This window comes from Rhinatrema bivittatum, chromosome 5 (assembly GCF_901001135.1).
Source record: "Rhinatrema bivittatum chromosome 5, aRhiBiv1.1, whole genome shotgun sequence".
Taxonomy (NCBI): domain Eukaryota; kingdom Metazoa; phylum Chordata; class Amphibia; order Gymnophiona; family Rhinatrematidae; genus Rhinatrema; species Rhinatrema bivittatum.
Genome location: NC_042619.1, coordinates 280720733 through 280738749, shown reverse-complemented (window position 1 = coordinate 280738749; position 18017 = coordinate 280720733). Strand labels below are relative to the sequence as shown.

General features: G+C 46.7%; 1 protein-coding gene across 1 annotated transcript in view; it reads right to left on the bottom strand.

Moving 5' to 3' along the window:
* The window catches only part of LOC115092769 (disintegrin and metalloproteinase domain-containing protein 9-like), a 461831-nt gene that overhangs the window by 232299 nt on the left and 211515 nt on the right, over positions 1-18017 (bottom strand). The window contains exon 7 of the mRNA XM_029604072.1: positions 16883-16951. Within this exon, the coding sequence (XP_029459932.1) occupies positions 16883-16951 (69 nt within the window). The remainder of the gene's footprint in view (positions 1-16882; positions 16952-18017) is intronic.

The following is an 18017-nucleotide window of genomic DNA, read 5'->3' as shown; positions in this document are numbered from 1 at the left end:
GCACGGCCCGGGACCACAACAGGCTATGGGTGACATGGATTCGTGCATTGAACGGGCTGAGGGGCGCGTGGGCCTTTTGGAGGACGATGTGAGCACTTTGGAAAAGAAGATGGACGTTCTTGTCAAAGAGGCGGTGGCTCGGGAGGAGAAAATCGAAGACCTGAAAAATCTCAGCAGACGAAATAACCTGCGATTTGTGGGCTTTTCTGAGGCGATTACTGACCAAGATTTACAACGTATGCTGGAGAATTGGTTGAAAGCGCACATACCAGAGCTGAAGGATCAACATGGTGGCCTGATCGAATGGGCTCACCGCATTGGAAGGAGGGCAGAGGAATCTTCGCTGCAACGTCCACGTGTAGTGATAGCCCGACTACTAAATTATGCTCACAAGATGGCGATCCTACAATTTTACCGCAAACATCGTGAAATAAAATTTGAAAATAAGCCGGTGCTGATTTTTCAGGACTTTTCTGCGAAAGTATCCCTCATGCGCAAGGCTTTCTCAGGAATCTGCTCAGATTTGGTCTCCAAGGGCGTCAGGTTTGCCCTTATGTACCCGGCGAACCTGAGGATTACTTACCAAGGCTCCACTCATGTTTTTGACAGTCCAACCGGAGCGAAGGAATTTGTGGCGAAAATACCGGCAGGATCATGATTCTTTGGACTGGCAATCTTTCATCCCATATGCTCACTTAGTGTGCCTTTTCTTTTCCTTCGTATTCTCAGTATGCATAGGTCTGGAGCTTTGTACTCTCATTTTTATTTTCATATACATTGCATGCTTTGATATATAGATTTCTATGTGCAAATGTCTTTGCATGACAGGATGCTTTATTTTGAGGTGGGGGACGAACGAACGCAATTCTACCGCAGTGATCTATGTCCCCAACGAAGGGGCGGTATGACAGAGGATGGTATGATTGGGTATACCTAATTTGCTGTCCTTGTTTACAGGTTTTCTTTTATGCAATGTTCTGGCTGGGGTAAGTCAGCAAATTCAGGGTCTGAGGGTAGGGGGGGGAAGGGGAGGTGGGGGGTTTGTATTCTTATCTGTTGGTGGCATATGGGATTATACTGTATAATGATGGAATTAACACTTTTTACCCTACAGGATTTATGATATATGTTATGGGCCTGGCAGTTGTAGGTTCCCGATGGTTCTGTAAAAGGTATAAGAGCGGCGTAGGTGGTTCCACGTTTACCATAAAACATGCCTGCGTTTAATATAGTGACTTGGAATGTGGCAGGCTTGGGCACTACGGTGAAGAGGGAAAAGGTCCTCACGAGGCTACTACGCCTCCAGGCTAAAATAATATTTTTACAAGAAACTCACTTGACTCCCTCAGAGGCCTTGAAGTTAAAAAAAAGAGGGTTCTCTCAAATTTTCCATGCAGCCAGTTCTTCTAAGAGTAGAGGAGTGGCTCTCCTTCTCCATAAAACGGTTTCTTTTACTGTACACAAAACAATTTCTGACCCAAATGGTAGATATGTTTTGGTCTTGGGCTACTTGATGGGTACACTGGTCATTCTTGCCTCCACATATGCTCCAAATTCTTATGATCATTCATTTTTTACTCACTTAACTGCCCAACTCACTTTACTAGGAGACTATCCTCTCATTTTAGAGGGGGATTTAAATTTTGTAATAGATCCCATGCTTGATAGGCAACCTACTCATCCAGACAACTACAGCAGTAGATGCAGGGGTCAGAACTTTCTGTGCCGTCATTTGAAGCTATTGGATCTGTGGCGGACCCTGCATCCAGGAGACGTTGAATTCATCCACATAGCGAAGGCACACCCTACACATACAAGAATTGATTACTTATTAATATCTGAGTCTATTTTTTCTAAGTTCAGTAAGTCTACTATCCACGAGTTAATAATCTCTGATCATTGTCCGGTATCTGGAGTACTGCACTATGGCACCCCTTCGGCCTCCGCTCAGTGGAGATTGCCGGCCTATTTGCAGAATGACCCTGAGTTTCCCCTGTACTTACGTAAAAAGTGGCAGGAATTTATGTCATTTAATGCATCCCACCAGACTCAACTTGTTTTATTGTGGGAGACAGCGAAAGCTGTTATCAGGGGAGAGATCATCAGTTACGCGCAGGCCAAGCGCAAAAGATTGGACTCAGATATTGTGGCCTTGGAACAGCGGTTGGCAACACTGAGGCGTACAATGCATCAACGAGGGGATATAGAGTCCAGCCAGGCTTTCCACGCTACACAGGCAGCTTTAAATAGTTTATTGCATGAGAGGGCCTCCCGAGCACTTCAGAGGCGTCAATTTACTTATTTTCATCATGGTAATAAGGCTGGGAAATTCTGGCCTCACTTTTGAAATCTCAGGAAGCCTCCAAATTCATTCCCAATATACGTTCCAATACGGGGCAGATTGAAACGGCTTCTTTGGACATTGCGCAGGTTTTTTTAGAATATTATCAGCAGCTATACTCAGCGGACCCAGTTGATGAAAATGCAGTGGAGGCATTCTTAGCGGATTTAGCTTTACCTGCAATTTCCCCCAATCAGAAAACTGTTCTTAATCAGCCCATTAAGGAATCTGAGGTTCAAGAGGCAATATTGGCACTTGTAGACAACAAAGCCCCAGGACCTGATGGTCTAACGGCTTTATTTTACAAATCCCTGAATGCAGATATTACACCAGTACTGACCAATCTCTTTGAACACATCTCAGCTGCTGGGCAAATGCCACCTACTATGAGGGTGGCTACGATAGTTGTACTGCCTAAGCCTGGGAGAGATCCTCTAATTACGTCATCTTATAGACCAATTTTGCCCCTCAATTTAGATATTAAAATATACGCAAAAGTATTGGCAAATAGATTGAAAGGCGTGCTCTCTTCCCTAGTACTACCGGGACAGGTGGGCTTTGTCCCCGGACGCCAATCTACGATTAATATTCACAAGGTTTTAACGGCCATTGAGTCTTATCTGCTTGATAATATTCCACAACCTTTGTTAGTAACATGCGATGCTGAGAAGGCTTTCGATAGGGTTGCGTGGCCCTTTCTCAGGGCAGTTTTGCAACGGATGGGATTTGAGGGGAAATTGTATGAATATATCACTCTCCTATATTCTAACCCTACTGCTCGGATAATGGTGAATAGGGTTTTGTCTGATGAGTTTCCTTTGTCCAGGGGCACAAGACAGGGGTGTCCCTTATCATCTCTATTATTTATCTTAACTGTTGAACCGCTAGTACATAAGATCTGGAATGAATCATCTGTACCAGGTATAAGGGTGGGCTCCCAACAATATAAAACTCTACTGTTTGCAGATGATATTCTCCTCCTTCTGACAGAGGCCCAAACGTCCTTCCCAGTGGCCATAAATATATTTCAAAAATATCAGGCGATCTCTGGGTTCAAGTTAAATTTGGACAAAACTGAAGCGTTAGATATTTTGGGAACGATACGACCCCAGTGGCCAGATTTCCCAGTTAAATGGGCAACCGATAAAATTAAATATCTAGGAATTTGGATACACAGATCACCTGCCTGCTGGTATGGGTTGAACATCCCTCCTTTACTGGATAAAATAAAACATAAGTTGAATGGCTGGAAGTCTCTTCTGCTATCTTTACAGGACAGAATAGCGGTTGTTAAAATGGTGATAGCTCCTAAGATTATTTATTTTTTTCTCATGGTCCCAATGGTATGGAAGGCGAGGGATCGACTTCTTTTACAGAAGCTGCTAAGGGAGTTTTTGTGGCAAGGAAAGAGGGCCCGACTATCATTATCTACTTTAGGTGCGCCCAAGAATCATGGGGATTATGGGTTTCCTGATTTTCAGATATATGCATGGGCGGCCAATTTACGTTTTCTGGGTGACTGGAATAATGGGTCATCCAGGTATACAGACGGGGACTTGATTAAGTCTATTTGTGCCCCCCTGGACCCGAATCGTCTTTTACACCTCCCGCGACGGGAGGTGGTTGGCAGATATTCACATTTTACATTAATTCGCACTGTGTTTTATGAATCGGTGTTTTAGTGTGCCCATGGGCCTCAGCCCAACCCCGGCCATCCAGGGCCGAACCAAGGGTTGACAGTGGCCCCGCATGGCTGACGGTCTACCCTCCGCCAGGCCGGCAAGCCTGGCCTGAGGTTGAGGGTAGACGGGCCTTGACATGGAAACACTAGAGTTGATGCAACAGCATCACATGGGACGAAGACACTTTGCAGAAGACGTGACACCAGGGCTGTGGATACAAGACACCAGGATCGATGCGGACGGCATCGCAGATGAGACACTTGACTAGGTTGATGCAGATGGCATCCAAGACGAGGCTACATGGCTGGGATGATGCGGACGGCATCCGAAGCAGGAAACATGACGGGGTTGATGCAGACTGCATCCGAGGCAAGACACTGGACATCAAGGCAAACACAGGACATGGACACTGGCACTGTCTCTCAGGGCGCCCTACTCAGGCCACCCGCGGGACTGAGTCGCGGACCACCCTGTCCGTTACGCGCCCTACACAGCCCCAAGGCTGGTCGCGGACCACGACAGGAGCGGGACAGTGCAGGAACACACATCAGGCTTCACGGCTCAGGAACACAGGACAACCGTCCACCGGCAGGCTAGTCCACCCAGGAATACTGCATCTGAGGGACCCCCGGCCTACCAGTACCAGAAGGCTCCAGAGCGAGGACGAGGCGGAGTGAAGGCAAAAACATCAGGAAGGCTGGAACACCAGGACGAAGGCTGAAGACACCTGGACATGGACCTCAGGCATGACATGGAACATGGAATGAAGAGATCAAGGTGAGGAGCTCCACGAGAAGACCTTACATAGTCTCTGGCAGGCCGGAGCCTCCAGAGCGAAGACTGACCACGATGCAAGGCCAATGAGCGAAGCAGCCCTATATAGGGCTGGAACCAGGAAACAGTCTTTAGATGGGGCCCAGACACTTCCTGTGTCTTGCCCTTTAAATAGTGTAGAGAGATGCGGCCGCGCATCTAAGGAAGCAGGAGCAGGGCTGTGCAGGACCGCGGACAGCGGCCTGCACAGCGTCTGGCGTCAGATGCTAGCAGAGAAGGCAGGGGAGAGCCTGGACGCAGGCTCCAGCGTCAGCAGCGGCTCCAGCCGCTGCAGGAGGCCCCAGGGGCGGCTCCTGCCACTACTCGAGCCCGGGACTTTTGCGGCCTCCAGCCGCGAATATGAGGATCGCGTCGGGGCGTCCCAGCCCCGAAGACAGCCGCGGCTCCGGCCGGGGAGAGGAAGGAAAGTCCCGGGCGGCCTCCGGGACTTGTGGGCAGGCCAGGGACGGCATCCTGCCGCCTCGGCGAAGATTACAGCTGCGGTGAGTGTCCGTGCCTGCTTGCGGGGGGGGCCCGCGGGCAGCGCATTCATAACACTGTGAGAAAGTTATGGGAGTTCCTTAGGCGGGCATTAAATCTACCGGTTAATTTATCTTTACATTTTCCCCTGGGAGACGCTACTGCATTCTCTGGTGAAGTCCTGCCTAGAACTCATGACTTCCGGGTCTCTTCGAGTTGGCAACTGAAAGATATCATTGACCCACTTACTAATAAGGTATACTCCTTTTTGCAATGCCAAACTCTCCTGGGTTTTCAACCCTTGCAATTTCTTCTCTATGGTTATTTGGGGGATACCAGTAATGCTCTACTAAAATCTGTACATGGCCCACTCGAGAATACTGATAGTAGAGCTTTGAACACCATTATGGAGAGTGGAAAAGGCAATCTATCGGTGTTATACAAGTTTCTGATGAATATTCTCCCACATTCCGTCCTTTTGAACCTAGGAAGTAAATGGTCTAGAGATTGCAAGGAAACACTTATGGTGTGCATGCTTAGAGACTGTTATATTGCTATTCCCACTATCACTAACAATGTGGGTTACAGGGAACTCCAACAAAGGATTTTTCACCGTACCATAGTATCCCCAGCTAAAGCCTATCAGATGCATATCGCCGATTCAGATGTATGTCCAAAATGTGGAGAAGGCAATGCTACCTTTATCCACAGTATATGGGAATGCGTGGTTATACAGAAATACTAGGAAGACATACAGAAACGGCTATCTGTAATATTTGTAGTCGATGTATAGTGGTCTGTCTCTTTCTGTTTATTGCATAATGATGTGGGAGATGAAAGTTTAAATCATGACAATGTGCATTTTTTTGTTAAAGCATGTGTAATAGCCAAACAATGTATTTTATTGAAATGGATTGAGCGGGAACCTCAGACGACAGAGATGTGGAACCTCAAGTTGACGGAGTTGTATCAACTGGAGTATGGGTCCCTGTACAAGCACTTTTCATTGAAGAAGAAGAAGCTCTTTCGGGCCATATGGTATAAATACTACCAAAAACTCTCAGATGCTGTGACGGAGGTTGCACCTTTGAAGGATGTAGACTCTTAGTTGTCCTTAGTTTGCAACGGTTCTTTTATTGGTCCTCTATATGCCACCATGGAGTAGATGTAGTAGTTGTAATGGACTTGTGGGAAGGGGGAAGGGAGGGGGAGGGCAGGGAACATGTGTTATATATAAGGGGGAAAAAACCAAGAAATTGTCCGATACATTTTCTGATTTCTAAGTTGTTGTTTGTATGATGTCTTGTTATGCCAATTTCTGAATAAAATATTATCTAAAAAAAAAATTTAAAAAAACACAGCTATAATAACTGCACTAACCACATCCTCTGGCAACAATTCGAGTTTAATTGTGCGTTGAGTGAAAAAGAACTTTCTCCGATTAGTTTTAAATGTACCACATGTTAACTTCATGGAGTGAAGGCCAGATTGATAAACTAAAGAGTAGCAAATCATCTGGACCATATGGTATGCACCCCAGGGTTCTGAAGGAACTCAAAAATGAAATTTCAGATCTAATAGTTAAAATTTGTAATCTATTATTAAAATCATCCATTGTACCTGAAGACTGGAGGGTGGCCAATGTAGCCCCAATATTTAAAAAGGGCTCCAGGGGCAATCTAGGACACTATAGACCAGTGAGCCGAGACTTCAGTGCCAGGAAAAATAGTGGAAACTATTCTAAAGATAAAAATCACAGAGCATATAGAAAGACAAGGTTTAATGGAACACAGTCAGCATGGATTTACCAAAGGCAAGTCTTGCCTCACAAATCTGCTTCATTTTTTTGAAGGGGTTAGTAAACATGTGGATAAAGGTGAACCAGTAGGTGTAATGTATTTGGATATTCAGAACATAATAAACTGCCATACTGGGTCAGACCAAGGGTCCATCAAGCCCAGCATCCTGTTTCCAACAGAGGCCAAACCAGGCCACAAGAACCTGGCAATTACCCAAACACTAAGAAGATCCCATGCTACTGATGCAATTAATAGCAGTGGCTTTTCCCTAAGTAAACTTGATTAATAGCAGTTAATGGACTTCTCCTGCAAGAATTTATCAAATCCTTTTTTGAACCCAGCTACACTAACTGTACTAACCACATCCTCTGGCAACAAATTCCAGAGCTTTATTGTGCGTTGAGTAAAAAGAATTTTCTCCAATTAGTCTTAAATGTGCTACTTGCTAACTTTATGGAATGCCCCCCTAGTCCTTCTATTATTCGAAAGTGTAAATAACCGATTCACATCTACTCATTCAAGTCCTCTCATGATTTTAAAGACCTCGGTCATATCCCCCCTCAGCCATGTCTTCTCCATGCTGAGCAGCCCTAACCTCGTCAGCCTATCCTCATAGGGGAGCTGTTCCATCCCCTTTATCAATTTGGTTGCCCTTCTCTGTACCTTCTCTATCGCAACTATATCTTTTTTGAGATGCGGCGACCAGAATTGTACACAGAATTTAAGGTGTGGTCTCACCATGGAGCGATATAGAGGCATTATGACATTTTCCGTTTTATTAACCATTCCCTTCCTAATAATTCCTAACATTCTGTTTGCTTTTTTGACTGCTGCAGCACACTGAGCAGACGATTTTAAAGTAGTATCCACTATGATGCCTAGATCTTTTTCCTAGGTGGTAGCTCCTAATATGGAACTTAACATCATATAACTACAGCAAGGGTTATTTTTCCCTATATGCAACACCTTGTACTTGTCCACATTAAATTTCATCTGCCATTTGGATGCCCAATCTTCCAGTCTTGCAAGGTCCTCCTGTAATGTATCACAATCCGCTTGTGATTTAACTACTCTGAATAATTTTGTATCATCCGCAAATTTGATAACCTCACTCGTCGTATTCCTTTCCAGATCATATATATATATTTTTTTTTTTTTTGAAAAGCACCAGTCCAAGTACAGATCCCTGAGGCACTCCACTGTTTACCCTTTTCCACTGAGAAAATTGACCATTTAATCCTACTCTGTTTCCTATCTTTTAACCAGTTTGTAATCCATGAAAGGATCATCGCCTCCTATCCCATGACTTTCTAGTATTCTTAGAAGCCTCTCATGAGGGACTTTTTCAAATGCCTTCTGAAAATCCAAATACACTACATCTACCGGTTCACCTTGCAAGCATCGGTGGTTGTGCACTGCCAAAAGGTAAATCACAGTGTGTGATGACACCTTCCTTGCCAGTGCTCCCCAGTACTTTGTGCTGCAGAAGTGATGAGGAAGCTGAGTCCTTGACGTGATGATGGCAAAACCCTGGCATGACTGAGAACTACACAGACAGGGAAAATGCCACCTACCATCGCCCGAAGGGCTTGGAGCAGATATCTTGCCATACCCAACCACACATGTTGCTCTCCACTGTCATAGTAACTCCCAATGGAGTGAATAGAAACAGTGTGATAATGGCGTCCCCAGTACCACTGGGGCTCTGGGTAGGGTTTGGTGGTGGGTAGCATTCTATGGTGTTGCCCCTCCATTACCTGATAACGTTTCAAGAAGCTGGACACAGTTTCTTGCAAACTGCACCGGGAATGGCTCACCTCTGTTTCTCTCATGGAACAACAGCAGTGAAATCCATGGTGACTGACAGTGCCCATGGTGCTCTGCGATTGTGTCCTCCAGCATCTGACTGGGTCCACTGGTGCTCACAGTGGTGACAACACATGTAGGACTCATAGCACGTTCACACTCACAATGATGGTTCACATTAAGGACTCCAAATGCCATTGCACACAGGGCTTCAATGGCACTTGACTGAATCTTGATCAGTTCAATGGTATATAGCACCATCCCAGGTGCCACAGGTTCCTGCAAACCTCAACAGCCTGCTGGCACCATTAGAGACCCTGATGCCCGAAAGCATCGATATACCAAGGATGCCAGGGGCACCTGCAGGCAGAGGCTCTGCATCTCTGACACAGTCACGACACACCTCATGGGTACCAGAGGAACTGATGACTGCTAGCACTATCGACTGCTCCCCTCGGCTCACCTATCTGTCCAAGGACATCAATGCTGCTAGCTTGATGGCATCCCTCACCAGTGGCTATGGCTGATGATAGTCTCATTAGTGCTCATTAATATTGATAGTGCACAAATCCAGGTAGGGCCTCCAATGCCCCCCGATCCCAGCAGCTCAGGGTCCTTGAGATCATTAGCATCCTTGAGATCATGTTGCCCAATAGCCATAGGCCAGTGATGGGATAGTATAATGCCCCTCAGTGCCTCCTTGGAATACCACCAAGGAGCCTCGTGAGCACCAGATCACTGCGCCTGGATACCTCTGCGTACCAGGGTGCCTTGAGTAAATGGCGAACCCAGCACTCACTCCGTTCAAGGCCAAACTCCCGTCACTTGAGGGCTTCAATGGCACTCAAGGAATCTCAAGAGCCCCAGTGGTCGATGGACTCGGGAAGGACCAGGGTGCTCAATGACAATCCCTGTGCCTGCTTGGTAGTGCTCGACATTGTTGAAAGCAGGAACAAAAAGCATCGGTGGTGTTATGTCCTGAGACCGCGGACGGCCGCAGCCCCCTACCTGACCCGCGGTGGCAAGGCTGCCGCGGCAGCATCAGGGAAGTTTTGGGAGTCTGGTTCCATTCGCCCCCGCACACCGGCGCGGGCCTCCGCAGTGGCTGCCGGCAGGGGAGACGTCCCTGGTCCTCCCTCGCAGCATCGGGCCAATTTCCTCCGCGGCCAGGATCCAAGATGTCCGCCATGCCCTTAGGAGCGAGGCCACGCAACCTTAAAGAATTTAAAGGGGTCTCGTCCTTCAAATTGACTTCACCTGTGCCTAATGGGCCAGGCACAGGGAGACTGCCCACAGTCATTCCTCAACTTGGCAACGCTTCTGAGGCAAGTATGCTTGCTTCGATGAGTCTTCTGGTGCCTCGGGTTCCTGATTCCTGGTTCATCTTGGTGATTACTTGGTGTGTGACTTCGGACTGTCATGCGGTGATCCTCTGGTACTCGACCTCGGACTTCTCTTGGACCATCCTCCTTCAAGGGCCCACTTAAGTCCCAGTGGCCCACTTAAGTCCCAGTGGCTCTACAGGCTCCTCCCGGGGGGACCGTGGGCTTCCAGTGGTGAAGATCCAGTTGGCCCTTGTACTGTCCTCATGCCTCTTCAACCTCTCAAAGGTCCACCTAAGTCCCAGCGGCCCAGGTCCCTATGGGCTCCTCCTGGGGGGACCGCGGGTCTCCAGTGGCGAAGATCCAATTGCCCCTTGTTCCGACTTTACGCCTCGGCGACCTCTTAGCGTCCATCTGAGTCTCCTACAGCGAGGATCCAGCCAGTCCCAACTTCTGTTCAGCCTTGCCACCCGACGGGGGAACCTGCAGAGCCATCTCCCAAGGTAGTACCAACCTCCCCGTCGGTCCAAGGGTTCACAAACCTCCTGATCATAACAGATTGCCAAATCCATAAACCCAGTGGAGGCATCTGCCCACCAGGCTATCCCTGGAATGGCCCAACGTATGATGGACCTTGATGCCCTTGTCTCCGCGGTGGAGAGCCTGAATCAACACTTCGAGGTGTTAGGGCCCATGAACCCCACCTTGCCATCTCCGTCCATGGCCCCTGAGGGCCGCTCAGTAATCCACCTGCCTACACCGCCACGCTTTGCTGGGGACAACCGGGCCTGCAGGGGTTTCATTAACCAGTGCAACATGCACGTCCATCTACAGCTGACCCTTTTCCCCAACGATGCTACCAAGACCACCTTCATTCTCTCTCTCCTAGAAGGGAAGGCCCTGGAATGGGCTTCCCCCCCTGTGGGAACGGGATGACCCCGTCTTGAGCAATTTGAGAGAGTTCTGGGAGCTTTTTCGAATGAGTTTCTGTGATCCCACGCAGGTTTCCGCTGGGCCCAAGCTTCTCCAACTGCGTCAAGGTTCGAGGACGCTGGCCGAATTCGCCATTGAATATCAGACCCTCTCTTCAGAGCTTGGTTGGGGCCCAGACTGCTTACGAACCATCTTTCTACAGGGACTCAGTCCTCACATCAAGGATGAGCTCGCGGATCGGGAACTACCTAGGTCCTTGAACACCCTCATCGATCTAGCAGGGCGTATTGATATGCACCATCAAGAATGCCGCCAAGAGGCTCAGATGACCACGAAAGCCTCGACTCCTTCGAGAGGTCTTCCTCGCTTGCCTTCCCCCAAAGGTGAATCAGGAGCCCCCCTGGACACTGGCCAAAAAGCCCATGCAATTGGGCCGAGGGAAACTCTCCACGCAAGAGCGTCGACAGCGAATTAAAGAAGGACTCTGCCTTTACTGCGGCGCAGCAGGCCATCAAGTGGCCGCATGCCCGGTGCGGCCGAGAAACTCCTGGGCCTAGGACCTGAAGGAGGTCTCTTCCTGGGCCTAAAATCACTTGCACCTCCACCAACCCTACTAGTTGCACTCACATCTGCGGACGGCGAGTTCCATACATTAGCCCTGGTAGACTCAGGGGCCGGGGGCAACTTTATTATGAAGAGTCTAGTGGAGCATTTAAAAATTCCACAGGTCCGCGTCCAGGCCCCATTGGTCATCTGGCCCCAACCATCTGGGTTGAAATTGCTTCAACGGTTTCTCGGGTTCGCAAATTACTACCGTTCATTTATCTCCCATTATGCCTCCATCGTCGCACCCCTAACAGCCTTAACCTGGAAAGGCGCTGACCCCGACCACCCAAGGCTGTTGCGGCCTTCCTCCATCTGAAGGAGGCATTCCTTCGCCAGCCCTGTCTTCACCACCCAGACCCTCAACGTCCATTTATCATTGAGGTGGATGCATCCTCTGAAGGCGTAGGAGCCGTTCTGAGCCAGAACTTGACCCAGCACAAGCCGCATCCATGCGCCTTCCTATCTCGCCAGTTCTCCCCCGCAGAGCGAAACTACGCCACTGGCGATAAGGAGCTCCTGGCCATTAAAATGGCCTTAGAGGAATGGCATCCTTGGTTGGAGGGAGCTCAACATCCGTTCACGGTCTACACGGACCACAAAAATCTTGAGTATCTGCATCGGGCACAACGTCTCAACCCCTAGATAGGCACGATGGGCGTTATTCTTCACCCGATTTAACTTCGTCCTCCGGTATAGACCGGCCGTCAAGAATCTTAAGACCGACGCCTTGTCACGAGTCTTCGAGACCACAGATATTCCAGACGCCCCTCAATTCATCACTGAGCCATCGCAAGTCCTGCTGTCCGCCACCATGCCTATTCCTCCCGGAAAGACCTTTGTACCACCACACCAGCGAAAATAGGTTCTGGCATGAGCCCATGACTCCCGCTGCTCCAGTCATCCAAGACAACATCAGACCCTGCAGGTCCTTCGCCGCTATTATTGGTGGCCCAAGGACAACAAGGACGTGGAATCCTATGTAGAATCCTGCCATCTGTGTGCCCGTTATAAAGGGATTCCAGGTGCATCTCCAGGCTTACTCCAGCCTCTACCAGTGCCTACAGAACCCTGGACTCATATTTCGACAGACTTCGTCGTCGACTTACCTTTGTCCGGCGGCAACACCATCATCTAGGTAGTCGTCGACCGATTCAGTAAGATGGCACATTTCATACCACTCCCAGGGTTGCCTTCCGCACCCCAGTTGGCCCAACTATTCGTCCAACACATTTTCAAACTGCATGGGTTACCCAAAAGCATTCTCTCGGACTGAGGACCCCAATTTACAGAGCCCTCTGTCAGAAGTTTGATGTCACCTTAGATTACACCTCTGCCTACCATCCTCAAACCAATGGGCTAGCGGAGAAGACAAATCAAACTCTCAAGCAGTTCCTTCGCATCTATGTGAACGATAAACAGGATGACTGGGCAAGTCTACTCCCATGGGCTGAGATCACCCTCAACTCGCACACTTCCACTGCCACCGGATCCTCTCCCTTCCAGTTGGTTTATGGGAAGCAACCCTGGCCGCCTCTGCCTGTTCCCATTACCATCACATCTCCGATGGCCCAACTCTCGGCAGATGAACTACATCGTCTCTGGACCTCCAAACGGCACGCACTGCTCAAGGCCAGTCAGATGGCAAAAAAATATGCGGACCACCGACGGAGACCATTTCCGCCGCTGAGACTCGGTCAGAAGGTATGGCTGAGTACACAATTTATCCTGCTGAAATTACCTTCCGCACAATTGGCCCCGTGGTTCACTGGACCTTTTCCCATCCTCCGTCGGATTGGTGCGGTGTCCTATCAGCTTCAACTACCTCCGTCATTTAAAATCCATAACTGCTTCCATGCCTCTCTTCTGAGGCCCTTGGTGCTGTCCTGGCCTGCCAGCACACCTCCAGCTCCTCTACCCATCGCCTCTGACAACGATCTCACCTATCAGGTCCAAGAAGTACTAGACGCCCGCAAACATGGGAAGAGATGGGAGTACCTATTAGCCTGGGAGGGGTTCTGTCCCGAAGAAAATACATGGGAACAGCTAGCTAACATTCTAGATCGGGACCTTCTTGCTCAGTTCCATCAGGACCATCCATCCAAACCCAGGCGGTGGCGGGGCCGCCGTGGCAGCATTGGGGAAGTCTTGGGAGTCTGGTTCCATTCACCCCAGCACACCGGCGCGGGCCTCCGCAGTGGTTGCCAGCAGGGGAGGCATCCCTGGTCCTCCCTCGCGGCGCTCTATGACTCCAGGGCATTGAGACTCCATGTCCACAGATGCATAAAGCATAGAAGGCATGGAGTCTTATGGCATGGAGGGCGGTTATGCAACCCAATGGCATCGAGACTGCCCTAGCACCTCAACATTTTCAAGGTGACCATGGCGCTCAATGGCAGTCCTGGTCCCCAAAGCAGTCCTATCATTACTGCACCAGATAAATGGCGTGCTAATCACAGCTGTAAATGGGCAAACATTTTTGGGTATGGTACCGAAGGTGCGGCAGCAAGCTGCTTGCCCAGAATCCCGCTCAACCTTTTTCACAAAGAGACTACACTGCCATCACTGGCAAGTAGGATGGGAGGCTACTTCATCCAGGGATCCTGCCTGTGGAGAGTAGCTCCTTTGAATGTGAGGAAGATGATCTCTCCCCCCCCCCCCTCCCCCCAAGAAACAGTGTAGTCCTTGATCTCTGCACTGTCTGAACCTCCATTGATGCCAATCGATCGGTGAAACAACATGGAACTCCTGCCGAGGTAGAACTCAGGTTAGTCCCCAGGCTCAGTGGCCTACATGGATCATCCATGAACTGCATTCAGTCAGTCCTGTCAGCATCTGACAAAGGTACAAAAACAGACAGAGCAAGAAGAGGACACAGATGCTAAACTGCTGGTGCAGTATTTTTTTAAATAAGGGAAATAGGCTCTGCCAGACTCCACAATGACTAAGACCAGCCATGCGACTGGCAAACAGAGGAAAGAGAAAGAAAAAGGAAAAGAAATAAATCTACCATAAGGCAAAGGAAAGAAAACAGTTGAAGCTCTAGAAAAAATTACTTACAAAAACTGTGAAGAGAAAGTAAAGCTGAATACCATGAGATATATGGATCCTGTGATCACATAGCTCTGTGGAAAAAAAGATAGAGGGACTCTGCCTAGAGGGCAGGGTGATGACTACAGCTGCATATGTTCAGTAGGGCATGTTTCAAAGTCCTAGATTCTTTGAGATTAAAGTTCCCAATGGACAATTTTCTCAGTGGAAGGGGGTGGACAGTGGAGTGCCTCAGGGATCTGTATTGGGACCCTTACTTTTCAATATATTTATAAATGATCTGGAAAGAAATACGACGAGTGAGATAATCAAATTTGCAGATGATACAAAATTGTTCAGAGTACTTAAATCACAAGCAGATTGTGATAAATTGCAGGAAGACCTTGTGAGACTGGAAAATTGGGCATCCAAATGGCAGATGAAATGTAATGTGGATAAGTGCAAGGTGATGCATATAGGGAAAAATAACCCATGTTATAATTACACAATGTTGGGTTCCATATTAGGTGCTACAACCCAAGAAAGAGATCTAGGCATCATAGTGGATAACACATTGAAATTGTCGGTTCAGTGTGCTGCGGCAGTCAAAAAAGCAAACAGAATGTTGGGAATTATTAGAAAGGGAATGGTGAATAAAATGGAAAATGTCATAATGCCTCTGTATCACTCTGTGGTGAGACCGCACCATGAATACTGTGTACAATTCTGGTCACCGTATCTCAAAAAAGATATAATTGCGATGGAGAAGGTACAGAGAAGGGCGACCAAAATGATAAGGGGAATGGAACAGTTCCCCTATGAGGAAAGATTAAAGAGGTTAGGACTTTTCAGCTTGGAGAAGAGATGGCTGAGGGGGGATATGATATAGGTGTTTAAAATCATGAGAAGTCTAGAACGGGTAGATGTGAATTGATTATTTACTCTTTCAGATAATAGAAAGACTAGGGGGCACTCCATGAAGTTAGCATGGGGCACATTTAAAACTAATCGAAGAAAGTTCTTTTTTACTCAACGCACAATTAAACTCTGGAATTTGTTGCCAGAGGATGTGGTTAGTGCAGTTAGTATAGCTGTGTTTAAAAAAGGATTGGATAAGTTCTTGGAGGAGAAGTCCATTACCTGCTATTAGGTTCACTTAGAGAATAGCCACTGCCATTAGCAATGGTAACATGGAATGGACTTAGCTTTTGGGTACTTGCCAGGTTTTTATGGCCTGGATTGGCCACTGTTGGAAACAGGATGCTAGGCTTGATGGACCCTTGGTCTGACCCAGTATGGCATTTTCTTATGTTCTTATGCCAGGCTCCATCAGATGATGTCACCCATATGTGAGGACTACCATCCTGATTGTCCTCGGAGAACATATCTATTCCCAGAAACACTGGGGAATATCAAGAAGAGTTTGTTATAAATGTTTTATGTTTTCAATAAAAGGAAAAGATTGTTTATTAGTTTAGTTTATTTCTATGAAATATAATGCTTGTGAAAGAATCCAGATCGACAATACTGAAAAGCAAAGTCTTCTATTCTTCCACCGCAATGACAACAGCAGTGCAAACACAACCCTGCCAATCTGCCTCAGTCTGCTTCTAGAGGAACTATCCTGAAGGGTGAAATAGTAACTAATCCTCCAGGCCTATACAATCCTTGATCTCTCTGCTGAGACTGAAATCAAAGATGCTAATTACCACCAAACCTTAATGTCATTTTTTATTTTTAGCGATGTGGATATATTTCTACTGGAAAACATGATTTGATGTCATCAAATTATTTTACATAAGCATCAAACAATTATCTGATAGTAAACTTTTACTTGTAATTGACCTAAGCTGCATTTGAACTGGAAACCTAGAATTAAAAATTTCTCCCCTGAGCATCCAGTTCCTTGATCCTTACTATATAGCTTTTAGTCCAACGTTCACACACTTCACATTTGTTTTTACAGAATCAAGTTTCTAAATCAATTTAATCTGCTGTCTCAGAGAAATAACTTATTGCTTTTAACTAGATACATTTGGTTTGTGATAAATATACAACTAAATTGTAACTTACCCATTCATAATCTACAATTATAGCCAGTTCCAGATATCGTCTCTTTGCTGTGATAACTGGATTTGTCCGCTTAAAGGTAATAAAACAAAAATAATAAAAATATACTACACAATTACTTGCATAATTTCATATAAAAATGTTAAGAATTTATTCAAGTAATACTGATCTTGAGTTAAGGCATTTTGAGGGCAATTTTCAAAAGAATTTACCTGAGTAACTAAGTTATATAAGTAAAATCAAGGCTAAAAACTAAGGATGTGCATTTGTTTTCTAACAGAATAAAAAATATAACAAAAAACCTTGTTTTGTTTCATTTTTCAATAAATGAAACAAAAAAAACACTGAAATTATTTTGGGGGGCAGTGGTGTTTAATTTCCTTTTGTTTTGTAAATGAAAAAAAAATAAAAATTAGCATCACTGGCATTGGAAAATTAACCCATCTTTACCTCTGTGACTTCACCTATGCCCCCAATCCCCATTCCTGGGGAAATCAAAATGGAACAGATGCAATTACTAATGATCCTTCTCCAATGGATCCTGTTATAAAATAATACTGGCTGGCTGGCTGGTGTCATTTTGCCCTACGGTTATACAGAATTCAGCCATACAAAAAAATGGTACTGGCCTCAGGGCTAGTTGGTTTCATTTTGAAACAACAGTGGTGAATCCAGGGAGGCAGAAGTAAATGGGGATTGCTCTTGCCCCATTTCAACTATGAAGACCTCATAGATGGGGTATGAGAAGTCTGGGGAAGGTTGGAAGATAGGGAATGCTCAGAAAGAACATATGAGTGTGTGGGGGGAGGGATTCAATTTATAAATGCCAGATACACTCGGTTTTTTAGCAGGGAGAGGACCCTTCCTTTCTTTTTATTTTTTCTTTCTTTTTCTTTTCAGTTTGATGTTCATTTTGTTTCTAACAAAACAAATCTTAACATTAAATGAAACAAAATTCAAAGAAATTAAAAAATGAAACAAAACAAACATTTTCTCTATGTATACAGCTAAAAATTACCCTATCCCTCTGTTGGTAAAAGTACCTATGCAGTCCCGACCACAAATGGACAGGAATGGTAGAAGGACAAAGCCAGCAAAGAACATACAAGGATTTCATTTTGAAATTCCCATTCATAAT